The 27,273-nt window shown below is 41.6% G+C and overlaps 1 protein-coding gene across 2 annotated transcripts; it reads left to right on the plus strand.

Moving 5' to 3' along the window:
• FERMT1 (fermitin family member 1) lies at nucleotides 3,931-27,182 on the plus strand. 2 transcript variants are annotated; one of them, XM_021391399.1, is made up of 15 exons: nucleotides 3,931-4,157; nucleotides 8,018-8,190; nucleotides 9,377-9,610; nucleotides 11,956-12,102; nucleotides 12,677-12,890; nucleotides 13,755-13,857; nucleotides 15,414-15,521; nucleotides 16,452-16,583; nucleotides 16,730-16,779; nucleotides 19,324-19,448; nucleotides 20,758-20,864; nucleotides 21,802-22,023; nucleotides 23,499-23,623; nucleotides 25,459-25,600; nucleotides 26,792-27,182. In XM_021391399.1, exons 2-15 carry the CDS (start codon nucleotides 8,040-8,042, stop codon nucleotides 26,963-26,965), a joined length of 2,034 nt encoding a protein of 677 aa, XP_021247074.1. In that variant the 5' UTR covers nucleotides 3,931-4,157; nucleotides 8,018-8,039; the 3' UTR covers nucleotides 26,966-27,182. The 2 variants fall into 2 exon arrangements, with proteins under 2 accessions (XP_021247074.1, XP_021247073.1); XM_021391398.1 differs by lacking the exon at nucleotides 3,931-4,157 and adding an exon at nucleotides 4,447-4,602.

Consider the following 27,273-nt stretch of genomic DNA (forward strand, 5'->3'; position numbering starts at 1 on the left):
CCTTCACTATTTATATGTCTTTCTCCTGTGATGCGTTCACTTAGTACTTGTTCACATACCCACCAGTAACAAATTGCAGCATTAGCTGTGATCACTCAGGCTTACAGCACTGCATGGTTCATGGTAACATACGAACGTCAGCAGAACAACCTCAAACAGCTAACATAGCCTAGACTACACAGTAAAATCTGACCCTCTTACAGCTAACAGAAGCTCTGCCATTCATTAGCTTCAACTGCATTAGCTTCAAGGTGCACTAATGAAGTTAATCACAGGCCATATTCACTGACTGGAAAAAAGATTCGACACTAGCTGTACGCAAATACTGCCACCACACACAAGCTTCACGTAATTACAGAGATTCACAAGAGGAAGCACACAGAAAAGTAACTGAGTTCCAAGATCCTTTGGAAGCATCAAGCAACATGCTAGCTCACTTACCTCCACAACAACTGATTCTTTCGTATCCTGAGGCACTTAAATGGAGGATGCAAAAAGAATTTAAGTAAGGCTGGCTGGAAAGCAACATGAATTTGAAGACCAGATGCACTCATGAACTGAATTGGCCCCAACACTATTTGAAGCTTAATACTGAGCAATTTTTCTTCCCGTAATTCAGGGAAATCATGATGGATATACAGAGGCCCACCAAGAAAAAAAGAACAGTTACTCTGTGCCTTGTGCTTGTTAAGGGGAGCATAAACACAAGAAATAATGATTCTAAGAGATAAAAGAGCAAATATTATATGCCTGCTTGGTGATAATTTAAAACATTAGCCTAATAAAAGTAAAAAAGAGCTATAAAAAGTATACTAAAAGAAGAAATACACTTTAGAAAACCATAATATGTTTTTCTGTCTTTCTCACATTACATTCCCATGCTCCCAAAATATACATTTATCTACCAAGAGACTTTACTACAGACATTGGTAGACCCTATAGGAAAAGGGTTCAAACTCTGAACTGATTGAGCTGATTTTTAACTAACTAGCATGTGAAAACACATGGTACTGTCTCCAGTAAGCCTCATTATTGACTGCTGGGGATTTTAGCATGTAAACTGATTAAGAGGGTAGAGGGTGCAAACTGAGGCTTCCTGTGATTTTCTACAAGAACTACAGCAGAGAACAGCTGTTGCTCAATTACAGCTTGCCCCATTCACTATCTGAAAAGACAAATCACACTTCTCCAAATCTGATTTCCTCAGCCTCCTGTGAGATAGCTGAAAATGAGTACTCTGCCTCCAAAACGTACTTAACTCTGCAACTTTTCACAAGTAAAACATCATCGCCTTTCACAGTGTAGGTATTGTTCAACGCTGACTGGAAAAGCACTTGTTTCTTGACACCCACATCTTGTAAAAGTTCACGCTAGACTCAAATAGAACTTACCCAGACTTGGTTGTCTTCTGGCTTTTTCTACATCTCTTCTTCATCCAGCTCTTTTAGTGTACAGTGAAGGCATTTTCCTCTCAAATTGATCTGGTGGATGGGTTACAGAGTTCTGTCCAACAACCCTTACAGCAGTCCAGGAAGAACAAGCCTCATAGCACCTTGCACAGCAGAACATGGCTGATACCAGCCTCTACGTTCTCTTCCCTCAGCTCAGTTAATCACAAAGAACTGGGGAAAAAAAAAAAAAGAAAAGAAAAAAAACACAACTAAATAACGTAAGCAGTGCTTGAACTTAGAAGAGGTCAAGACTCACACTGGACTGGAGATTAAATTCAACGCTCATCAACACTTCTTGCTTAGCAGTCACCATTATTTATATCTACTATCACCTGAGCATCTTTTTTTTTTTTTTGCCCGCTTAAATCAAGGGCTTGCAGTTTTGCCCCCAAAAGAGAAACTTTTTTTTTTTTTAAACAATAAAACACATTTTTTTCTAAATTAAGCAGTCACAACCCAGCTCTTCACAAGTTTCCCTCGACCTCTGCATCTCATCTCTCTGTAGTTCGCACTGGTGAGGCCACACCTTGAATAGTGCGTTCAGTGCTGGACCTCTCACTAAGAGACACTACAGCCCCAGAGTGTGTCCACAGAAGGGCAATGAAATTGTGAAGGATCTGGAACACAAGTCTTATGGCGAGCAGTTGAGGGAACTGGGATAGTTTAGTCTGGAGGAGGCTCAGGGGAGACCTTATTGCTGTCTACAGCTGCCTGAAAGGAGGCTGAGGCGAGGTGGGCATTGGCCTCCTCTCCCAGATAACAGTGATAGGGTGAGAGGGAACAGGCTCAAGCTGAGCCAGGGGAAGTTCTGCTGGATATTAGGAAGAACTTCCCCAAAAGAGTGGTGAGGCATTGGCACAGGCTGCCCAGGGAGGTGGTGGAGCCACCATCCCTGGCACTAGTAGGGTTACTTAGGGACAGGTTTTACTGGGCAATATTGGTGATAGGTAGACAATTGGACTAGATGACCTTAGAAATCTTTTCAACCTTAATGATTCTATGTCCATGTTTAGGCAGCATGGTTCACAAGGAAAATCTTCCTAGTTTTACATCTTACACATGCAAGTGAGACAAAAGCTCACATAGCCAGGAAGAGCACTTATCACAATTCTAGCCCAGGGACTACCTTTCCATTTTATTTTTTTTTTTTAAAACTTTTCTAACTACTGAAAATAACTTAGTCCTGAGTTTCACATACCCCAAAGGTATTTTCTGTGAAAAGTTATTTGCTCAACTGTATACATATCTATATTCAAAAAACAAATAGATAACTTACCAAACTGCACTACGAAGATCTAACAGCCAACCAACCGCTGAGCCAAGCCACTGACAAGAAACAGCAAAAGTGCAAGGAAGAAAACTACAAAGTAGCCCCTTCAATGCTACAACCAAGGCACCACCAGCATCACTCATACAGGAACTGAAGACCCAAACCTGAGCTCAACAGCTGCTACTGGGTTCATAAGCAGGGGGCAGGAGAGCTCAGGCGAGGATGGTCAGGGCAATTAAAGGCTCATCAGTGCTTCCAGGTGACTGAGTCTGGAAAGGCATTTGTTCTCAAGTTTTTGAATTAAAGGATGTTTGATGCTTACACAGTTCTGGTGCACTCACAATCTGAAAAGATCAGTGTTGTCAGAACAGCTCAGTGGGTGAATCTATGGCAGCAATAAGGGGATCAAAGATCATGTGATTCTATCTGTAGTTCAGCTACTTCACATCTGCTTTGTTCTAATGATAGTAGCTGTTTGCTCCCGATGGAGTTTCAGAGATGCACCCCTTCTACGTCTCCAGCCTCTGGGGACTTGTTTTCCAGGATGTTAGTTCAATTTGAAAGAACATTTTCCTTGATTTTCTCCATTTGTCTCCCGTCAATTTTTTTCCCCGCTCTGTTGTACCTGCTCACTATACACACTAGGCAGGTAAAAAGTTCAAGGGAAGAAAGGTTTTCTGTGGGAATTTGCCTTTTAGAGAAGCACTTATCTGCTTCCAGTCAATCAAACTCACTTTGCTTGTCGTAATGGATCCCTACACCTCAAATACATATTTTTGTCCTCTGGCATCTCACCCTCAGAAATGAACTTTTCTCTCCAGAAACCACCAGTCTCAAACTCCTCAACCAAAGCATCCTGAAATCAACAGCCCTTTGTACACCCAGCATGGTTCGACGGCCTTGGGGTCAGGGTGCTCCAGTTAGACATAAAGGAGGAAGAGCTCCCCAGCGGGCCTTTCCATGGCCAGAGGTTTGGCACTGGGAGTGTTGGGCTGTTCCACCTCCCAGTGTCACACCCAGCACCCAACTCACACAGGAAGCCTTTCAGAACAAAAGGAAAGCCTTTATCTTGCAGTCACTTCAAAGCAGCTTTTATCTGTGTAGCTACATTTGCAAACATGGATCTAGAGTCATAGCTTTTTAAAAGTTACTCTGGCGTTAAACATTAATTTCAACGTCATATCTATGGTTTCTTCACAGCAGCTTTCACTTCCTAATGGTGAGACAGGGAGCATTCTAGACATGGCTTTCCACTCCACGCTCACAAGGGCGGCTATCAACTTCCCCGTGGGGGCCTTCCTCGCAGCCCAGCCACCTCTACCACAGAAAGCCAACCTCTTCTGGAGACCAAAAATACAGCAGGCAGAGCCAGGTTACGACCACGGCTGTCACTCAGACTTGTTGGTGCTCAGTATTTTGAAGAGCAAAGAGTGAAGGTAGGCATTTCTGTTGCTTTCCTAGAGTTCTCTGGACATCTGCAAGCAACAGACGACCCCTCGGCCTTTGAGGCCCCGCAGCTGGGCAGCGCGAGGAGGCCGGAACACGGCACAGCCCCGCGCGGAACAAAGCCGCCCGCGCTTCAGGAGGGCAGCGCAAGAACCGCACTCTTGCTTGTTGCTGCCCGCCAGGAGTTGAGAGCGGGGCGGAGGGCAGGGCAGGCTGGGGCAGGGACGCGCTGCCCGGCCCCGGGGTGCCGCCGGCTGGCTGTCGCGGAGAGGGGGCGGGAGCGGGGCCGCTCCCTGAGCGACGCAGCCCCCGGGGCCCCGCCACGGCACGGGCAGGGCCGGGCGCCGCTCCTCCTCCCGGCGCTGAGACGCCAGGTGCAGGCGAAGGGAGAAGGAGCCGGGCGGGGAGGCGAGGGACGGCCGAGCCGGGCCCCGAGTGAGTGAGCGAGGGGGAGCGGGCAGCGGCGCGGGCTGGGGGCGGCGGGGCGGGCCGTGCCGGGGCCGAGGGGCGCGGAGCAGCGGTGGCGAGGGTAGGGTCGGCAACGTTTATTATTATTAATTCTTATTCTGGGAGCTGTTTTAATCGCTGCGGTTTGAACCGATCCCATCCAAGGCCCGTTCGGGAAATCTCCTCGCTGGGGTGGCAGCAGCCAGGCACTTCCTCAAAGGCCTGGGCTCCGTGCGGAATGCACTCCTCAGCGTTTCCCTCTGAGGGGGCTGCCTGGCCTGCGAGCGTGCAGAGGCATCAGAAGCGCGCTACGTGTTTTCCCCGCCTAACCTGAAGGTGAATCTGTTCCTCTTCGGACAAGGTCACGTCCTTCTGTACTTCCACACCAAGTTTGAAGCTTGGAGCAAAAATCTGCGCCCTGCCAGCACATCCAGCGCCCACCTGAGGTTTTAAGACCTGGGGCACGCACAGCCCCTCTTGGCAGTTTGGGTTGTTTCTTTTGCTTTTAATGCACAACAGCCAGTTGTCCCTGTTGCATAGCTTGCCGCTTTTTTGAGACTGGGTTTTGTTGTCTGATAGATTTACTGGTAGTTGCGTTTTCTTATCATCGAACTAAAACCTCTGGAGGAGGAAGTGGGGAAGAGAGCAGCTTCAGGGAATGACGGGGTGCCAGAATTAGCTGCTCTCAGGCCATGGTTTTCCAGGCCCTGCAAGCCAGCAGTGTGAGCAAGTCTCACCCACCCCTCGGGCTGCTCATTTTCACCCACATCAGCACATGCATTTGTACACAGAATTGGATTCACAAGCTAAAGCAAATTTAGAAAGAAGTTACCCATATGGTTTTGCTGGACAGATGAGACTTACTCAGGAATAATACTGCCTCACAGTAGACTGAAGTGTAGGCAAAAGTTACAGCTTTGCTAGATTTCATACCTGTGCTCTTCAGCTGAAATCACATGGTCCTCATGCTTAGCCAGTTGTAGATTTTTATGTACTTTAATGCTGTTATGGATGCTCAGGAGTGTGATTGGTGGTGTTCTGACTTTCCTATTGTTGTGAATGAAATGTAACGGTAACAACTGATCTCCTGCATGTTGTATTCCCCTTGTGCTGAATCCTGGTGTACCGGGGCTCAGGAGCTCTTGAACACTGCCTCCATGAGAGGCACAATGCCCTGGTCTAACGCATACCTAAGCTAATAAATCCGTGTAGCGCACAGCAGCACAAATCCAAAATCCCAGCTCTATCCCAGAGGCAGTACAGCCATAGTGTTTTCCAATGTACAGCATGATGCCTTTATTTACCAAGACAAAACAAACTTCTTGGATAAGTACCAGCCCTTGTTAGTTTTTAGTTCAGTAACTATTTGGTGAAAAGGTGTAGGCTGGCACATGAAAGAACATAATAACAGCATTTGTTCCTCCATGTAAATTGGCCTCTTGGTGTTCCAAGTTAGAGCTCTCGGTTCTAAGTCAGGATTTTAGACATTAAGGCAGACTCCCAGCACTATTCCAGTGAAACTCCTTTTAGCAGAAAATCACCTTATCAATGATGGCTTTGAGCCGGACAGATTGTTTCCTTTATGTTATCATTCATTTTCTTTTGGCATCAATCAAATCTTAACACATACATTTTCATTACATTTGGAATCATTTGTTCTTATTAGTAGATTTGTCATTGCCACCATATTTGTATTATCCCTTAGATATCCAATTTTGTATCAGTAGGATTGCCACGAGGTATGGCCTCAACCCAAGAGGAGTTCAAGAAGCCAAGTCGGCAGCGTTGGTATTCTGAGAACAGATTTTCAAAGAATGTGACAGAAATGGTTAGCTGAGTTTATGTTGTACTCCATAATACAAATACTGCATGTTACGTAATTTAACAAGAAATCAGAAGTCTTCCTATTGAAATTCTTAAGCTGTAACAAGTTAAGAAACACATCTGAAAGTCTGAGGAAGATTAAGCTGTAACAGACTGGCTGTTGAGCCTCTTTGTGCCTCTGGAAGGGAACCTCTGAACATTGAACTCGGCTCTGCCTTCAAATAGTACCTTCTGGCACGAAAACTCTCCTTTGTTATCTAATCAGTAACATAAAGCTTTATTATTATGAATTTGGTGCATAGGTGGAATAAAAACTAGAAAACCCTGTTTCTAGGCATGAGGTATTTAACCATTAGCTTCATTTCACATTCATGTAGCCTAAACAAGTCTGCTTTTGTCCTGTGCTCAGTCCTAGAAAGGGTCTTTCCTTCTGTCACTCCTCACCCATGGGAATGGTCCTTGATTTTCTGTTTTGACCTAACTTAGGCTAAACAATTTAACTTACTAAATACTTTCTTTTTTAAGATCTACAGAAGTATGTTAGCATTGCTGTGTCCCCCCTAGCCTACTTTGTGAACAAGTACTAGTTAATTTACATGTTCAGGCAGTCTGCATACAGTATCACAGACCAAATTCTTTGTTTGTTACTTGAATTCTCAGACATCGCTGAACGTCTGCGATAAATGGAAGGCATCCACTCTACTGCTTAAATTTCCACTGTAAAGGTTTGTTTCTTAGGGTTCAGTTTGATAGGACACTGAGTGGTAATCCGGTATCTTCTTTCACTGGTTAAATATCCCAAATGCTTCCTGCAGCATCAGGCACTGTGTACCTACACGCTCTTTCTTCACTAACTAGCAGAACTCTACTGATGACAACCTACTTCGCTTCTACATTGAGCATCTCTTCTAGTTTGGCTTGGCATGATTACTGTGTACATGTACTGGCAGGAGCCTGGTGGAATCTCAGGTGATTCACCATGCTGAGAGAGGATACCTGCTTTCAGCCCTGCACAAGCAGACAGTCAGCTGGAACTGCTGCTATGTGCCTTGATGTTGCTGGCAGAGAGCCATTAAAGTTGTTTGTGCCCACCCACACACACCTACCCTAATAGGAAAAATACTCTGGTAGAACTCTCCTGCCTTTTGCTGCAAGTGTAAACTTTTATTTGCAGTGAAAATTATAGCTGTGAGTGTAAAAGTCAACAGAATTCCTCTGTTGACTGGATAGATTGCCAGAACAGATTCTACCTACAACTACAGGCTTTGCAGTGTCCTGATGGGCAGTGAGGAAACTGAGATGAAACTGTGCCCTCTCCACCCAACAGGAGATACTTGAGTTAGGGAAAAAAAAAATAATCAGGATTTAAAAAAACAAAAAAACAAAACACGTCTGTCTTGCAAGAATAATCAGAAGAACAGAGTTTAGTTCAGAGGTAACAAGATAACACATCTGAATTTCCTACTAAGGCTGCTATGAAATCTTGGCAACATAGATGTGTTTTGAGACTGTGAAGATATGCGTTGGTTTCAAAGAGTAGAGGAAAAAATATTCTTTCTGTTTGTTTTGGTTTTTGCAGAGCTTACACAAATCTTTGGAAAATGATTTCCTCTGGTGCATATGGGTCTAACACCTGGGAGCTCTTGGTGACAGTTGATCATCAGTGCGAAGAGGAGCAAAAGGAATTTACACTACAGGTCACAGGGGACCTTCATATCGGAGGAGTGATGCTGAAATTAGTAGAACAAATCAGTGAGTAAAGACAGTTTCATTTGCATGGTGTTATTAAAATAATACATGCTGCTTTCCTTTAATCCATTTAATCTCTGAATTCCCCATGGAACTAGGAGCAGCGATGTCTTGTCTCCTTATGCGTGTGATTTTCAATCTCATTTAGTCAAGGTTTTGACATCTTTCATGTCAGGATAGCTATGGGCTCAAAACTGACAAAAACAAAAACAGACAAAAGTCATTGTTCTCCCCCTCCAAAAAATTCTTCATGGAACTCACGAACAAAGTCTTGTTCTTGATTCAGAGCTTTTCTCTGTCTGCATGTTTTCGAAGTACAAAAGATACCAACATTTTTACTTAAAACACATGCAAGTCCACATTGGTGAAACAAGACAGTTATCTTTTTGCAGCCATCTTTCCACTGAGAAGCTTTTGTAGGCAACCCTTGGCTGTCCTTGGTCAGCCTCATCAGCCTGCTTTTCTGCACAGACCACTGAAAGATGTATCTGTACCATATCACATCGTATTCACTCTACCTCCCTTAGAAGTTTCTCTTATAAGTTTCTGTATGCTGTGTGTTAGATGTCATCTTATTTGTTAGAGCTTGTTAACACTCTCCTGGTCTGTACAGGGCTTGCTGCCAACATAGTAATTCTTGTTCTTGTGAGCGTCCTTGTTAACTTTAACTGTGCAGCCACAGAGGAGAGCTGAATGACTGGAACAGCCTTTAGCTGTGTGTCACCAAAACCTCAAGGAACTTATTGCTGGTTCTTAAGGTTATAGAGATGATCTGTTCAGCAGACTGGAAGAACTTGTGCCCATCTGGGTGCACACAAGGTATTTTCAGCTCCCACTGTTGAGTTGCAAAGTGAGTACCTTTGTTATTATTCCATATCTCAGCACAATCAAAGTAGTGTTGGACCATGCATAACACCAGATTCAGGAGATGTGCTTTCCCTGTGGATATCTGCAAGATTAAGGCAGTGCCACAGTCAGCATCTAGGTTAACTCTTCATGGAAAACAAAGTTAAATCCCAGCACCAGCAACAAGTATTCAGCAAATGAGGTCTAGGTCTGAGGAACTGGAACTATGATTTTAATGTAGGTAAATTCTCCCATTTGCAGAGTACTGTTTCCAAAGCTAATTTGTTAGTTTATTAGTTACTTAAAATACTAAGAACCATACTGTTACTGTTTTTTTTCCTAGAAGTGTCACAAGATTGGTCAGACTATGCTCTTTGGTGGGAGCAAAAAAAGTGTTGGCTACTGAAAACCCACTGGACTCTTGATAAATGCGGGGTACAGGCAGATGCTAAGCTGCTCTTTACTACTCAGCACAAAATGCTGCGGCTTCGCTTGCCAAACATGAAGACCGTGAGACTGAAAGTCAGCTTTTCTTCTGTGGTATTCAAAGCTGTCAGCGACATCTGCAGAATTCTCAGTAAGTAAAGCCTCTGGCAGCTAAACTGGAGCATTTTATTAGGTGGCTTTGTTTTCATGTAAAATCCTTACTCCCTGCTAGCTCAAGGAGAAGTTTGATTGAGTTGAGGTAGGATGAAAAGACAGGTGTTCTGTTTTGAGTATGCAGTGCATGCCAGTGGTTCCCACTGTGATAACTCTGCTGAAAACAATGTCAGAAATGAGCTGTTAGAGTACTCGATAATCAAAGTCCTGTTGATGGTTTTGTAGGGATCCCTGTCCTCCTTTGGCAGGACTCAGTCCAGCTTCCTCTGTGCCACTAAGGGCATGGATGTATTGATCTCTTCCAGCAGTTTTTGGCACAGGTGTTTTTACTGATGTCAACTAATCTTCTACCTGCACGAACATCAGTAAGATGATATTCATCTTGGTCAATTGGTTATATGTATTTACCTCAGAAGGAGCATGTTTTGCGTGTTCAAAACTCTAAGACTCTTAGGTCAGAGCTTACCCAGCTTCTCTGTAGAAGCCATGAATGTGCTGCAGCACTGCGTTCCCATGTCTCTGTTCTTTCCTATCACTGAGCACTTCCATCACAAGATGAAGTTTTGCAGCAAGCCAGACCTATGTGCCCAACAGGAATAAGTTGAGTCCACAAACAGTCTTTGGAATCTTTTCATTTTACGATACATCTAATCCCGATTTTAATTTAGATCCTCAAAGCTTATCCTGTTAACACATTCATCTTCAGAAGGAACTTCAACTTTTGGGATCCAGTGCATGCTCAGCAAGTTTGCTGCTGACACCAAGCTGAGTGGTGCAGCTGACGCAATAGAAGGGAGGGACACCATCCAGAGGGGCCTGGACATGCTCAGAAAGTGGGCACACGAGAAACTAATGAGGTTTAACAAGGCCAAGTGCACAGTGTTGAACTTGGGTCAAGGCAGTCCCAGATATGAGTATAGACTGGGAGAAGAACTCATTGAGAGCAGCCCAGCAGAGAAGAACTTGGGCGTCCTGATGGACGAGAAACTGGACGTGAGCCAGAAGTGTGTGCTTGCAGCCTGGAAGGCCAACTGTAGCCTGGGCTGCATCAACAGAGGGGTGGCCAGCGGGCAGAGGGAGGGGATTGCCCCTCTCTGCTCTGCCCTTGTCCAGGCCTGGGGCCCTGAGTACAGAAAGGATGCAGAGCTGTTGAAGTGGGTCCAGAGGAGGCAACAAAGATGATCAAAGGGCTGGAGCATCTCTCCTATGAAGGCAGGTTAAGGGAGCTGGGCTTGTTTAGCTTGGAAAAAGGAAGGCTCCAGGGAGACCTCTCTGCAGCCTTCCAGTACTTGAAGGAGCTTATAAGCAGGAAGAGATCTGACATTTTACATGATCTGATAGTGATAGGACAATAGGGGATGGCTTTAAACTATAAGAGGGGAGGTTTAGGTTAGATGTTAGGAAGAAATTTTTTACTCAGAGGGTGGTGAAGTACTGGAACAGGCTGCCCAGAGAGGTTGTGGATATCCCAACCCAGGAGGCACTCAAGGCTGGGTTGGATGGGGCCCTGAGCAGCCTGATGCAGAAGTTGGCAACCCTGGCAGGGGGTTGGAACGAGATGGTCTTTAAGGTCCCCTCCAACCTAAGGTATTCTATGATATGTTGACCACAATGTAGCTTTCCATTTCATCTTCTAGCAGTGCACTGTGGAAGGGATAGTATGCATTTACTACACCTAACAACTCTGATAAAAATGCCATAATTGCTGAACTGACATAGTCACTTAATTAACAGCTTAATTAGATATTCTTCCAGATTAAATCTGCTAACTCTTCTCATACGTGAACAGAGTTTAAAATGTCTTTGCTTACCCAAGATGAAAGTATTTTGCACATTTTTCAGATTTGCAGCTGATAATACATCTGAATCAGTAGTGCAGTAGGGAATAGAGTAGCAGCAAGACACAACCTCATAGGTAAAATAAGAAATCCTTAGGCAAAGAAAAAAGAGTGAATTTCAAATACAGTGTTTCCATTTCTGTTCTTGCTTATTCCTAAATCATACATTTAATTGAGGTTATGCTCAACGGCAATTACAGAGCCTTTAGGGAGAGTTTTTTCCCTCATAGACTAAAACACAGTGACACTTGCTAAAAAAGCACGCTTAAATGCTGGCAAAACTCACCCTCATTGCCCAGTCTCTCGCGTTGTTACTGAATTACTGGATTTGCCATGGGTACTCCTTTCAAACTGCCAAAAATAAGGTTCAGAGAGCAATATGGAGCTTCCCCAAATGTTGTCACTAATCATGGGGTTTTTTTGGACGTAGTCTTCTAAGTTTGCAGTGTTTCATGTTGCTTCGTTTCCCAAACTGCTATTGTAGATATCAGACGGTCAGAAGAACTCTCTTTGTTGAAACTGTCAGAAGATATACTCCCAAAAAAGAGGAAAAAAGATAAGAACAGCAAAGAACTGGTTACAGAAGACATTTTAAACTTGTGCAACTCTCCAGGGGGTTCTGGATCATCAGGTAATGAGAAACTAGGATAATTTTATTCTTCTGACTGAAAGTTAAAAAGAGGAAGGAATTGTGTTATGCAATTAAAGCCAAGGAGAGCAGTTCAATGTAGGATTGTTGTCACAGAGACAGAGCTGAGTTGAAATTATTAGCTTCAAGAAATCCCCAGTATATTTATGTTCTTCTATCGTGTAAATGTTTTACTTTCCATTGTTCTTTGAAAGGCCATTCCACAAAAGAGGTGATCGGCTGTGGCCCTGCACACAAGATGTGCTGCTGCTCTTTAAAAATGTGAGATCAAACTTTAAAAATTTCGACAGTTTTGGCAATCTGCGAGGAAAAAGAGAAATAAAAAACTGAGAGTGTTTCCTGTGTCTAACACAAATGAGATATGCCTCACAGGAGAAGGAAAAGCACTTCTATCCTTTAGGGTGCTTGGCCTATAAAAGGACAAGGGCTGCTGCAAAGAGCAGGGATAGTAGTGTCTTGAAAGAAAAAGGTTAGTCTTTTGCAGTGGAAAATGGTAGACTACCTAAATCTGAAGGCACTTTTCCTTGGAATAATACTTTACTGCTTTAACTTGCAGCGAGTCCAGGTTTATATAGTAAAACCATGACGCCCACTTACGATCCTATCAGTGGGACACCAGCTTCTTCTACAATCACTTGGTTCAGTGATAGTCCCTTGACTGAGCAGAACTGCAGCATCCTTGCCTTCAGTCATTCCAACTGTTCTCCAGAAACACTAGCAGAGATGTATCAGCCTCGGACTTTAGCTGACAAAGCCAAACTCAATGCAGGGTAAGACAGCGCTCTGACTTCTTTGTAAGCTGGCTGAACAGAGCTGGCATTAATCCAGCTTATTAAAGGCAAACTAGACCTTGAAAACAAAATCTTGATAAATGGCTATATTTATACTTATAAAAGTGCTTTGATCTAGGTTTTATTTTGAAAATACTTAGACTGTTTTTGACATTCCTTCCTTATTCAACATCAGATCATGTTTTGAAGTGATGAATGATACAACTGTGCAGGCTTCAGACTAAATTCTGTTAGATGAAGGTAAATCCAGTAAAGTGAGTAGCACTGCGGGTATAGCAAAAGACTGTTTGGTTAGCAAACTCTAAAGATTTTAAAGAGACAGTGGAAATAGACATGTGGATAAATTCAGTAAGTTCTGATGAATTAGAAATATGTGAGTTCTTGAATTTTGCAAAAGCGGGCATTGCTTATTGAACGGCACAGAAGAATACAGTGTGCTAGGGGCCTAGCGATGCAAGTAGCAAATACTGAAATTAAAAGCAAGAGTTGTAAGGATACGTGGCTTGAATTAAATTCCCATTTCTGGAGGTCAATTACAATCTTATTGGCATAGCTCACCCTATGACTACTTACTGCTTGGTTTCTGGCATCTAGTCCTGATGTTTTGAACAGTAGTTGGGAGAAAAAAAAAGGAAGATTTTAGGTACTGTGTTTATACAATGAAAGTTGGAAATCTACATGAATATTCCACTTTCTCAAGTTATGACTTGAAATGTGAATTTTTCCCTGACTTGCAAGACTTAGAACTGTTCATTACCATTTCTGTTTCATAACTGCACTGGAGCTTTGCAGGTGTGACAGTTTTCCTGTACAAACGAATTTGAGAGTTGTTTTCTCCCACAGCTGGCTAGATTCATCTCGATCACTTATGGAACAAGGCATTCTGGAGGATGATCAGCTTCTTCTACGCTTTAAATATTACACTTTCTTTGATTTGAATCCAAAAGTAAGAGCTTTGTTTTTATTGTTGCTCATTGTTTGACTGCTTTCATGTCAAGGAGTTGTAGCACAAGGATACTGAATTTTAGCAAGGATTTGTTACAGGCCTTTCAGAGATCAAATTCTAATTCTGCCCCTCAGCTATGGCTGCACTTTTCCCCTCTAGACACAGAATTACCATTCTTTACCTGTGATAAGATCTTAACTATAAAGATGAGATCTGAAGAGCACCAGAAACAGTGTCTGTAGTTCTAGAGAGGACAGTTTACTTTCCGCTTCGCTTCTAACAAGAAAAACTAAGGGGAAAACTCAACCTAAATGATCTAGAAGTATAAGACCTATTTTTGAAAATAGGCATGGAGGTGACATTTATGTTCTACTGCCCTTCAGTGAATGTTCAGCTTTTCTGGACTCAAGCCCTCTGAAGCACCAAGGCACTTAAATCAAGTTAGTTTCAATATATCTGGGTGATTTAATACTTCTTGAAAGCTCGGTAGAAGCATTCAAGTCCCATCTGAAAGCAAGACTTAGTCTTCAAAAATCATTTAAAAGTTTTTCTCGATTTGCCTCTCATTTGTGATCATTTCCACTAAAAGTCAGACACCGTGGTTTTGTTAAGCCAGGATTTTTAAGGGCCTGGGTTGTATATTTAGAGAAATTAAACTATCACCATTGACCAGAACAAATCACGTGTTAAATGTGAAGTGGATTTGGCATTCATAGCATTATTTTCTGTTAATTCTGTAAATCCATTTTCTTTCAGGCATCTTGGCTAAATAAAAGGGCATTTTCTAGTTCAGGTCATATGTTTTAGGTGAAATGCCATCCCCACTAAAAATCAAATGGGAGCCTCAACTTCAGCAGCCCTGACGTTTCCATTCTTCACCATAGCCATGAAAGAACCTAAGATAGCAATGAGCTATTAGGTAGCCTGAAGCTGTTGAAAGAGAGAGGTCGTGCTCCCAGGTTCACCCTCCCGTCAGCTACCTTCCACCAGCTCTGGAGCTTGAGTATCCATGACTCACTTCAGTTTACTAACCAAACAAATTTAAACTAATCCACGTTGAAAAAATGGATAGTGAATTAAAGCAGTTCACAGCAGGATCTGACAAATGTCAAGCCAGTGAAAGAGGAGAGCCAGAACCAAAAAAGCCTAAAGCAAAAGAGAGGAAGTAAAGACTAAGAATTTCTGTCTTTTGGCAGTAGCAAGCTACTGAATGTCACATGCCTGTCAGCCATGTCGTGTTATTTTCACTCTCAGTGTGGCTCCACATTTGGCTAAAACCAGTCCAAAACCTACTACCACAAAAAGGGAAGTTTTAATCTTCCCTTCTACTGGAGCCACAGAGTCCTCATTAATTTTCTGTTGGATCAGCAAGTCGCTGTGAGATTACAATCATGAGAGCTTGTATAAGAGAAAGATGGGAACATATAGCGGGGCAGAAGTTGGGGAGAGGAAGGAAACCACTTTTATGGCTTCAGTCCAATGTTAGATCAGCTGCAGCTGATTGTGAATCTGTACCTTGACTGTCATGAATGACCAGTGTTCTTTTTTTGCTACAGTATGATGCAGTGCGAATAAACCAAATATATGAGCAAGCCCGCTGGGCCATCCTCTTAGAAGAAATTGACTGCACAGAGGAAGAAATGTTGATCTTTGCTGCACTACAGGCATGTACTTGATCCAAGCTGCAAAACCTGTTTTCCTGAGACAGGCACAAGCTAGGACAGGACTTTAACAGAGCCCAGGCCAATAGGTGACCTTGGGCTGGTGGCGTCCTATTTGAGTGAGAAACAATAAGGAGCATCAATTAACTAAAACAAATTAATTCAGTGGCAGCATACCACCACTCAAAATGACATATACTCTTCACGGAACCATTCACTAGCACTACCTAAAGCTAACCATACAAAAGATATTACTTTGATGCCAGTCTACTCTGAAGGGGATTACTATGAAGTGTTGCTTCTCATACCAGCTACCACCCTTTCATGTGTTCTTCCTGAAAATCTAATACACAAATGAATATGTTCACAACAGGCAAAAAAAAAAAAAAAAAAAAAGAAACCTTATAACACAGTATGAAGGTAGAGGTGCTATGAAGTACATATAAATTTAACACGATTTATCATGGCCTAGTCCCTGACTGTGGGTAATAAAGGCACGACAATGTATTAGTAACAAATTCCTTCCTTTTAAATTTAAATGAAACTGTCAAAAATTCACAGCCTGGCACTGTGGAATACCACAGAACTTAGCTGCCAAGTTTCCACCTGGTATGGATGGCACTTACAGGTCGCAGTACTATGAGTGTAAATGCTAGCAGAGTCAGCCTGACAGAATGCAGAAGGGGATGATTATACAGCAAAGAAATATAAATCTTGACAATTAAAATGGGAAACTTTTGTCAGCAGTTGCAGTGGAAATGACACTGGACTTACTGTTTCCCTTTAAGAGGTTCTGCATTGCAGATCTTCACACAGTTGACCGAGACCCAGAAGCCCAAAGGACCTGTTCTCATATGCTGTGATTCTATGTTGCTAATCGATATTTGAGATAAATTTGCCCATTCAAATCTGATTCTTGATGATCTATTTTAGTATCACATAAGCAAGTTATCGTCATCATCAGAGACACAGGATTTCACCACTGAATCAGAAGTAGATGAAGTCGAAGCTGCACTTTCTAATCTGGAGGTGACACTGGAAGGCGGAAAGTCAAGTAACATTTTGGTATGTCTTTTTGCATTCCAGAATTGCTTTCACTAAGTCGAATGTATTGGCTCTGATGAGCCTTCCCGGTTCCTGATTTCTTAACAGAGTTAACAGACAATTACAAAGTGTATTGTACTAAAATTATTCCTGATTATTCCTGATAGGAGGACATCACAGACATCCCGAAACTTGCTGATTATCTCAGGCTAGTTAGGTGAGTTATTAAAACTAATGATAAAACATACAAAACAAAAAGCTTACCATACAAGAGATCCCTTGAATATTGCATTCTAATCTAACAGTAGATCCTGAGGTTATAAATGAGCAAATACACCAGGTAGATCTAACTAGCCTAATATCCCCCTCTTCAAATCTTTCTCTTACTGCTTCTCAGCCAGATTCTCATGAAATCTTTCTAACTTCTGGGGTGCTATGGCATCTATATTTATGCTTGTTAGAAGTCTAGGCTTTATATATTTCTCTGTAATTTTCTAGTGTTCATCAATCATTGTCTCTAAATAACTTCCAGTTTTGTTCTCAATCGCATTTTACTGTGATTCATTTCTGCCAATGAAAAACAAGAAAAAAAACTTTTGGTTTTCCCTGAGAAGGACTTCTGAAGGCAACCTTGTGGATTTTTTTTCCTTCTTAAACAAAACAAACATATTACCTCTTTCTCATCAGATGTGGATTGTTTTTTCTAATAAGAAAATGAATTTCAAGTTGGAGTAGAAGTATAGTAAACCAACTCAGTAATACCTCACTGAATAAGTAAACTGAGGAAAGTACAGTTCTTTGATACCATTATAATATCTTCATTTAAGAGTTATATAAATGACTACATTGACCTCAAGTCTACAGTGTCTTTCATCAAAGCAGTCTTCAGGTTTTAGAATGATAAAGATTTCCATTGCAGGAATATCTATTACATTCATTCTGTTGACAAGTCATATTTGTAATCAGCAAACTGAAAATTGCACTTGAAAATTCTTAACTGTTGTTAACTGCTAAGTATCATTAATTTCCAATTAAGAAGTTGTGTTTGACATACACATTACAAAGGTGGCTTAGGATTAAAGGGAATTTAAGCCTTTTAGGGTCCATCTGCTTCTTGCCTCTAACAATAGATTGTTTATTTTTCCTCCGCAGTTGAATAGTTTGCTTTAAAAGCATTCACTGGTTATTTTTCATCATTAAACATTTCCCATAGACATGGTTAATCACTTACTAAACCTAACGCACTGTAGAAATTTGGTAAGTTGTAAAACATTTTTTAAAGGAACAACAGTGTTTCGGGAGTAAAATTATGTGCTTAGTTACAAACTGAAATGCAAACTTCTGTATGTCATACGCAGACGTATTCACATAAATATAATAAATATATAATTTATAATATAGTATTAATTTATAATAAATGAAGTAAACTTTTACTCAAAATTGTTCAGAGTACAGACCACATTAACCCACTACTAAATACGGCTTTCAGGTGTGTGATAACGTTGTGGAGAAGGATAATATTTCAAAAAAAAAATGATAAGCTTTCAAAAAAGCACTCACTAACTTCTTGTGAGAGAAGAATAATTCTGTTAGTCTTAAGAAAATGTCAGTCTCTTCTTATTTTGGGGAAAAAAAAATTGTCTCTATTGGAAAATTAAAAGCCAAAGTAATTAGCAGTTTTGAAAATTCAAGTTATTTTTGGAATTTAAACCTAAAGATCTGGATTTTCTAGAAAGGACTGAAGTAGGATTTCTAGAAAGGTGCTAGAGAAGGCAAGAGTGGGTAGTACATCACTGTTTTGGAGTTAGCTGTATAGTATTTATACCATTATCTCTGATGTAAAGGCAAGTACTAAATAGCGAGTAGAATTCCACTAAGTGCTAAGACTTCTGTTTTTCTCTCTTGAAGTATACTGAATCTAAGATATTTTTCCCCATGGTTTTGTTGGAATATTCTTAGTGGAATTATCATTTTTATCTCCTCCTGGAGCCAGCACAACTAAATTTAATTGTTAGTATCCATCAGTTAATTCACAGTTGCAAAGTAGATATTTTTCTGCCTACTATTTGAAAGAAATTAGTTTGCATTAGCATAGTACTGAAGTAAAATAATGAGCATTAATCCATGTGTGTAAATGTGTGAAGTGCTGAATAAGATGGTTTCAACTATTACCATTTCTTGGAATGCTGCAAAACCTCTGAAACTTAGTCAAGGAATAAAATCTTGTTGTGCTAAATCTTATTCAGATAAAGCCAAAAAGATGGTCTCTACCCCATTACAGTTCAGTGCATACAAGTTAGTTTGATGGGTGCTAATTTCCTAGATAAGGAACCATGAAAAGCTGATGCTAATTCTATTGCATAGGAACAAACTAGTGGGTTACATTAGCATTATTGAGTTTATGTTAGTAATATATACATACACATATAGTCTTTGTTGGAAGGGAATGGCTTTGCTTAGGAAAGGAAGAATAAATACGAGAAATCACATAAGAGCTGGGGAATAAAAGGAGGGAAAGAACTTACAGATAAGATTCAGCTAGAGTCTAAAAAACACATCCATACGTGGGATAACCCAGGTGTTGTGCTGGTTCCAGGCATTTGCTTTGCCCCTTGATCACACAAGTGTGAGTTGCCCAACTGACGCCACGTATATCTAACCTCAAGGCAATCTGAGATCTACAGTAGTGATCTCAACTTGTGAGTGAATGAGCACTTTGGACATTTCAGTGTCAACAAATGTGATTGCTTTTTTCTTTTAGGCCCAAGAGACTGGCAGTCAGAACTGTCAAGCCATATTGGTTTGTCTTTAAAGATACTTCCATATCTTATTTTAAAAACAAAGAATCTGGACAGGGAGAACCTATAGAGAAACTAAACCTAAAAGGTAGGAATTTTCTTCTTTCTTTCCTGTTTTATACTGCATTAATGAACGGAATACATCAAGAAATCTCTGCAGGACTGAAGGCATGCACAGTCATGTTTAGTCCTGAAACTACTTTTTCAGTTACTGACACTCCTAAGCAGGCACACTGAATCTTCAGAAGAAGCCTGAACAGAAAGGATTCAGTAGCTTAGCTTATCTGGACCTGGCTTGCAAAATTGCACGTACCTCTGAGTTCACATAAAGATTAATCAGAGGGAGAATGTGATCTCTGAATGATACTTCTACTACCAAATGGTTCTACTCTCTGTTAAGTGGTAGTACTCCCTCTGTCCAAGGCAAACACACATCGGTAGCAGAGCATTATGGATGATGCGATGAGCCAGAATGTTGCACCTCTGTATACCGCTGTGCAGCGACACCTCCAAGGAGTTCTCTGGGCCTTGTTTGTTTCACACATGGGAGTTTCCATAGTTGCAGCCAGCTCTAGGTGCTTCTGGAAGAGAAGCACTGGGTGTACACAGGGCAGACACAAACATTATATATAGCCTCTATCTACCTGTACTCCTGCAGGAACACCATATATTCAGCAACAGAGGACGAGTGATGACCAGGATTCCTCCTAGAATAAACTTTTGAAAAAGAAAGAAGGTTGATCCCTGTGAACAAATGGCTCTGCATACCAGCCTGCACATCCTCAGTAGGTCAGACAAATGCATGGTAAAACTAGTCACGGTGACCGGAACCTCACCAAGTAGCCCACAGCTCTGGTGTCCCTTGACACAAAGAGAACTGTAGTCATCCTCGACTCCAGCTGGATCCAGAAAGCCTGTAATAGCACCATCAACATGAAATACTGGGTCCCAGAGATCTCTGGGATCCCTGAAGTGACCAGCTCTGTTGCAGATGTCACCCTATGTCCCATTTTCAGTACTCAGTTGCTTCGGAAAATATAGTCCAGGCTTTCAAGTCATTTAGGGTAAGGTATCTGAAAGCACTTATCTGTCTCATGAACTCCACTCCATTTTAAGTGCTGAGAGTTTCCTAAGACCAGGCTGAAGTTCTGAGATTACCACATCTGTTCTCTTCCATACTGAATAACATGCTCATTGAGCATTCATAACTCTGGCAAGCCAGGCCAGGCAGTGAACTAGAACAGAAAGCTTTCATTAGGCCTGATCTTTGAAAGTGTTGGCTCTCAATTTTAAAGCAAAACAACCATTAAGTGCAGTTTTTCAGTATTAACTAGTACTTAAAGTTAGCGATGTAGTAATTAAATTAATCCCTTTCTTTCTCATTCTCTGTGATCTAGGATGTGAAGTTTTACCAGATGTAAACGTTGCAGCAAAGAAGTTTGGAATCAAATTACTAATTCCTGTTGCTGCTGGCATGAATGAAGTATACTTAAGATGTGATAATGTGAGTAATAAGACAAGGGAAAGTTTATATTCCAGATTTATTAGCAGACTGTCTAAAATACCCACAGTCCCATTCTAGAATTTGTATAGAAAAATAAGGATGCTCCAGAGAGTTTATTATCTACACATTCAGTAAAACTTAAGAGTGACGTGGTGGTCTAACAAAAATGTAATGGCTGAGGGAACAAAAGGACATCAATTCTGTTTTTATCATCAGTTTCCAAGTAGAGTTGCTGGAAAGAATAAAAGAACATGCTATCAGAAATATCAAAAGAAGTTCCAACATTTTGTTTCAGTTTTTTCAGAACGAGTTTTTGTTCTCTTTCTTAATCAGAACTCCCTACGCACGGATGAAGATAGGGATCTTACATTTGCTTTCAATTTAAATGTATTTTGTTTGCATTGAAATCTGTCGATGCAAATTGTGTACAAAATTTCATTACGTGGAAAACAGTCACGCCGCAAAATTTCCAAACAAATACATTCAAGAATACAGGATTTCTTTCTGCCAGCTTGTAACTTCATGCATCAGACCACTTTCCAGACATATTTACATGGATGAAATACTGAAATTTTTCTAGTCACTGTAGCAGTGATAGCATATGGCTGCAATGGCAGCTGCTTCCAGTGGTAGCTGCAGACACAACAAAAACTGTTTTACATATTGCGTTCTTTGGCACAAGAAAGCATCTCTTTTTAGAGAAATAACTACGTTTTCAAGATAAGGGGCTTTCAAACTTTAAAACCTAATTGTTCTGCAGGTTGATTCCGTAGACGGAACTAGTCCAATCAGAGAAGAACAGCAGTACTATTGTAACTACACATCCACACATAGTAAGCACAATAAGTCCTGAGTGGTTTTATTGTACAGAGAAAGATGTGTGAGCCATCTTCATAAATGGTTTGTCCAGAAATACCAACATTTGTATTTGTTGCAGGAGAACCAATATGCTTGCTGGATGGCTGCTGCTATTTTAGCCTCCAAAGGCAAAACAATGGCTGATAGCTCTTACCATTCTGAGGTTCAGAAGATCCTTTCATTTCTCAAGATGAAGAACTGGACTATGTCTCCCCAGGCTGCCTCTGATCCAGAAAGCATAGATATGAAACCAGAATGCTTCGTCTCACTACGTTACACAAAAAAAAACAAGTCTAAGCAGGTATACTGAGCATGGCTTTACAGTTGGGGATGTTATGTTCCAAACACTGGGCAGATGTCTGCCTAAGGATGAGACTGTTTCCAAGCAGTGTTTGGAAACCATGTGGCTATGCACTAGAGTCACCTTGCATTACTCATGTGTCCCTTTGATACTTGGTGAGAGGCCTCTTTTTTAAATTGAATGCAGGGACAGCACCCTCAGCCCTTCTTCCAAGAACTCCTACATCCACATTGGCTCCTGAGTCACTCATCACGTTCTCCTGATGGTGCAGTCCCTAAAAGTCTCTTTAGAGTGAGAAAGGAAGATTCTGCCTGCATTTTAAACTGAGTACCCCTCCTTCCTCTCCATTTAATTGTTTGTCTCTTTGAGTCAGGAGTTCTGCCCACCTGACCTCAAGATACAGTCTCCAAGTAAAGAGGGTACATGCTACACTGCATCGTCCATGAAATCCCATCACCTAATCAGAGGGGCTAACTGCGGATTTCACAGCCTGCTTTCAGAACTAGATAAACAGCACAGTAGCTAGAGCAGCTGCGTAAGGAAGGGGAGCTTTGTTACTGTGAATACATTTGTATTTAGCCCCTGCGTGGCACCTTGAGGTTGTAAGATGCCTGAATCCTGAGCTCCTTCCCTCCCTCACAGCCTTCATTTGTGAGCACACCCTGCCCACCTGGAGGATGGTGAGAGTTCATTTCCAGGTGTGTGAAACTGCTCCTTAGCAGCACATTTAACATTCCAGCAAGATTGTTTTCCAGAGGCATTCCAGGTCAGCTGCAGCCGATGGAGTCAATCCAAAGCAAGTACAGTAGGGCCCACATTGCCAGAGGAGAAATACAAGATGAGAATAATGAAAAAACTGGCTACAAAAATTCTGGCCTGGGACACTGCCGGTTCTGAATGAGAACAAACTGGTGCTCCAGGATAGCTGAATTTGGAGAACTTACTAAAAACGAACACGCAATTCAGATGTTGGCTTTCTGCAGGGAGCAGGGGAGCCAGCAGGGAGCCAAGGGCCAGATTTCACTAGTAATGCAAGCTACACTGTAGCATTCTGTTTTGGCAGTGCTATAACACTATGAATCACCTTCTCAAGGGAAGTCCTTGCCCTAATAATACCATCTCATACTTTTGCCCAGGAGAAGACACGGATGGCAGAGGGAAATGAACAGACGCTTCCTCCCTGTTTACCAGCAGGCTCCCAGTACAGAATGGCCTGTGGGCAGCAAACAAGGACATGATCATTCTATGGCATGCTGGAAGTAGTCTGAGTGCAGCACAAACCCAAATACTGAGACCATCCTGTGCTGTTCTGCCCTTATAGCTCAAAGTATGTCCCCAAGTTCTCTCTGCATTATGAGTGCATCAACAGTGACCACTAAATAGCTGAACTTGGCATCAGAGCTAATGCTGTTTGATTTAGTGAAAATGTATATTTTTGTTCACTTGAAATCTTTCTCTCTTGCTGTGTTTCCCAGTTGGCGGCTCGTATTCTGGAAGCTCACCAAAATGTATCCCACATGCCCCTAGTGGAAGCAAAGCTGCATTTTATTCAAGCATGGCAGTCCCTCCCCGAGTTTGGCTTATCCTACTACATTGTAAGGTAATCACACTGCTGCAGCAATGTCAGGCTGCCGTAACACGTTCATGGTCACTGATTTTATTTGATTCCTTGTTCTAGAAGCATTCTCTTAGTACTTTTTTCCCCACAGACCTTTATTAATTGTAGTAACTTCCATGCTACTGTTTTTTCTATAGCAGTAGCACTCAGTAACTCCATTCCTGGAATGAGAGTCTTCACTGTGTTAGCCTTCATACAGATTAAACCCTCCTGAACATAAAATCACTAAAATATAATAATAATTAAATGAAATTAAAAAGGGAAACCTTGTTTCCTGCAGGTTTGCAGTATATTTTTTCATTTCATTTCTCGCTTGTTGGAATATGACAGCATGCTTTTTGCTGAGCAGAATTTCTTTGGCATTTCTTTAAGAAAACAGCACACAAAATCCCTCTTTTAGATTAGTCTGGAAGAGCAGTCAGCACAAGAAAGGTCCTGCTGACTTCACAGCTGTTTCCCCAGACACTTGCCTTGAATATGGCATGGTTCTGCAAGAGTATCTGACCTGCATCCTTTTCTCATGACAAAACACCAGAAGAATGAAGAGTACTGACACAGTCGTACTCAGAGGCGCACTCCCTAATTTCTTACCACCTCTCCTAGGGCTACGTAGGAACCATCTGCGGTATAAACTGAGCAAGCTGGTGACCATACTCTGGCACAGAGGCCAGCTGTCATAGAACAGCAAACATCCATTCTATTAAACTTTCCTGCTTCCCCAAACCCAGTAGTCAGGTGCAAACCACCAGTACAACATGAGCTAGTAGTGAACATAGAGCTGGTAAACATAAACTAAGCCTGGATGTTCCAGCTCCTGAGCCATCCCTGGGAGCCACTTGGGGGAGTGCTGCTTGCTTGCAGCCAGAACCATGCCCAGGGATCCTTTAGCAGTTGAACTGAACAGGCACTTGAGTTCAGCGCCCACAAATGTTCCCTGTCAGTATTTAATTAACTGACATAGAGATGTTTTGCCCCATCTGTCAGCACTAATTCTGTAACAACAGAAACATTACATTTTATAGGATGGGCAAAACATCTTCGTTTATTTCTGCAAGCTGATGGACAGTATCTCAGTAGAGAGTTAATTAAGATGCTAATTGTGGTCCAGGTCACATTATCTCCCTCAGGACCAGTTTAATCTAAGGACAGAAAGTTCAAAAGCAGGATCAAAATAATAGAAAATATAAACGGCAGCCAGGTCAGACTTCTTATCTGGATAGTCTTTCCCTAATTTTTTCTAGCTCAAAAATGTCTGTTGGCAATGAATTCTGATACTATTGTACTTCATTTTCACTTCTAGTTAGAAGAAAGGTGAAGTGTCTCAATATTTTGTAATGTTATTGCTACTGAGAAACGTGCATAATTTGGTAACTCTGAGTTGTTTTGATAAGTTAATGGTGATATATAAAATAGTAATTTGATATGCTTATATAATTTAATTGAGAATAAGCGCAAGAATATATTTCAGCATTACTGAAGTGACACAAGAAAAAATATTATTGGCGCTTTTCCGGTACAAATATAATCAAATTCATTCATTTTGGCAGAACAGTACTTTTTAAACAAGCAGCAACGAATTGGGACGACTTCAGGCAGATCTACCTGCCCCATTATTTCACCTGCTCCACCAGGCTACATCTTTGCTTTATTACAAATACGGTCTTAAAGAGAAGTCCAAGCTCTCCTCCAGCCCAGGCTGTTGTGAATTTTCCCACTCTTTTTTTGCACTTCTGCAGGAGGACACATTACATGTTTCTTTAGACAGAAACAACTGCAAACTGAATCTGCTCAAAAGTTGGGTGTGGTTTTTTTTTCAGGTTTAAAGGAAGCAAGAAAGAAGATGTGCTTGGGGTGTCCTACAACAGGCTGATAAGAATAGATATTGCCACAGGAGACCCTATCACAACGTGGAGGTTCTCCAACATGAAGCAGTGGAATGTGAACTGGGAAATACGCCAGGTAAAACAGGAACAGCTCTCAGCATTCAGCCATTACGTTTCAGACACTGGAAGTCTTTTTAAGACTCACCGTGAGGAAATCTTAAATGTGTTCTGATGCGTTGTTAAATAATATAGGGTTTCTTTTCTTAATTGAGTCTGTAGTGAAAGTTCAGAAAACTACAAGTTCTCCAGTTTAAAATCTACCTGCCGAGATTATTCAAGTTGCCCTTGATTTTGGTGGGATGAAATACAGAGACTTGAAGGTAGATTCCTCCTCACTATATTTGTCTGTAAAAATACCTCTTTATTCATGTATCATCCTCTAAATTACAGTAATTCAGTCTCTGTTACAGGCTGAGAAAACAGGAACCCAGCTTGTTTTTCAGATCCCAAACTGAGATTGCAAACTCCCCTATGCCTGTACGTGGTCCTGGGAAAGATGCTCCGTTGTGCAATTTAGAGCAAGGTGCTTCTGCTCCTTGATGCTCTGTGCAACCAGCTGTTACCCAGCAGCCTACTGGAGCACTTGGATTTCAAAGTTCGAAGCCACCTTTGAAACTGTACATTACTGGTGTGGAACTAGTGGGAGCTGATGTAAATACAGGCAGCCTGGAAACAGTTCCAGTTTACACCCTTTTCCACATCCATCTGCAAGAGCCAGGAGAGATCAAATACAACCCCTGTTGCTCTCCCCCTGTTGCTGCACGCTCCGTGCCAGAGCAAGTAATGCCTCTCAGAAAGACAAAAACCAGTTAGCAACTAACCTGATTTAGCTGGATTTCAGAACTGACGGCAGTTGGAAATCAAAACCAAAAGCAGATTTAAAGTCAGCGCATAACAACGAATGGTATTAAACATAATTGGTTAAGTGTGCAAAGAGTCAGGAGTGCCATTGCTGCTCTTCTCAGTGTTCTCACTTAATACGCCACTAGAAAAAAAAATATTTTCAAACTTTTTGTTGCCTGCCAGAAAGGCCTTTGACCACAAGAGGGCCCTGCCAGAACGGAACATTACGAAACAAGAAACCAAAGACCCTCAACATAGTGCATACCCAGAAATCTCAACAGCTCTTGGTTAGCAGCCAGGTGCTGCTTTGTCACAGTATTCGTGGTCCAGCTGTGCTCTCACACTTGCTCTTTATCTGAGGTTGGAGCAGAAAAATGATGCAGTTTATCTCCATTCCTGATTTTTTATTATGTATTTTCTCTAGGTTGGAATTGAGTTTGATCAGAACGTGTCTATTGCTTTCACATGTCTGAGTGCAGACTGCAAAATCATCCACGAGCATATTGGGGGCTACATCTTCTTGTCAACCCGCTCCAAAGACCACAATGAAACTCTGGATGAAGAACTGTTCCACAAACTAACTGGAGGTCAGGAATGAGGTGAAGCAAGCTCTGCCTGCTTCTCCCCACAGCGTAAGAAGAACAGAGATGATACAAAAAATATATATCTCTGAGGGTTAATTACTGAATAATAAATTGTACAGTAACTCGAGGACATTGTGCAGCAAATTTCTTCTGTTACGGCTGTGTAATTCCCACTGTCAAACAGGCTATCCTTCAGTAGAATGAGTGCTGAATAAATATGTTTTAAAGCTATATCACCTGTCTAACACTTGTGCTGAGAACAGAAAGCAGTCAGTGTTCTGAAGTCCTAGAGGCTGAGCTGTCATGACCCAAGTAGTGATTA

This window comes from Numida meleagris, chromosome 3 (genome assembly GCF_002078875.1).
Source record: "Numida meleagris isolate 19003 breed g44 Domestic line chromosome 3, NumMel1.0, whole genome shotgun sequence".
In the NCBI taxonomy this organism is placed as follows: Eukaryota; Metazoa; Chordata; class Aves; order Galliformes; family Numididae; genus Numida; species Numida meleagris.

Coding starts and splice junctions, on each gene's coding strand:
- FERMT1 (XM_021391399.1), top strand. CDS start 8,040: ATGATTTCCTCTGGTGCATATGGGTCTAACACCTGGGAGCTCTTGGTG. Junction 12,103..12,676: donor AGGGGGTTCTGGATCATCAG/GTAATGAGAAAC, acceptor TTTAACTTGCAG/CGAGTCCAGGTTTATATAGT. Junction 15,522..16,451: donor TGATCTTTGCTGCACTACAG/GCATGTACTTGA, acceptor GATCTATTTTAG/TATCACATAAGCAAGTTATC.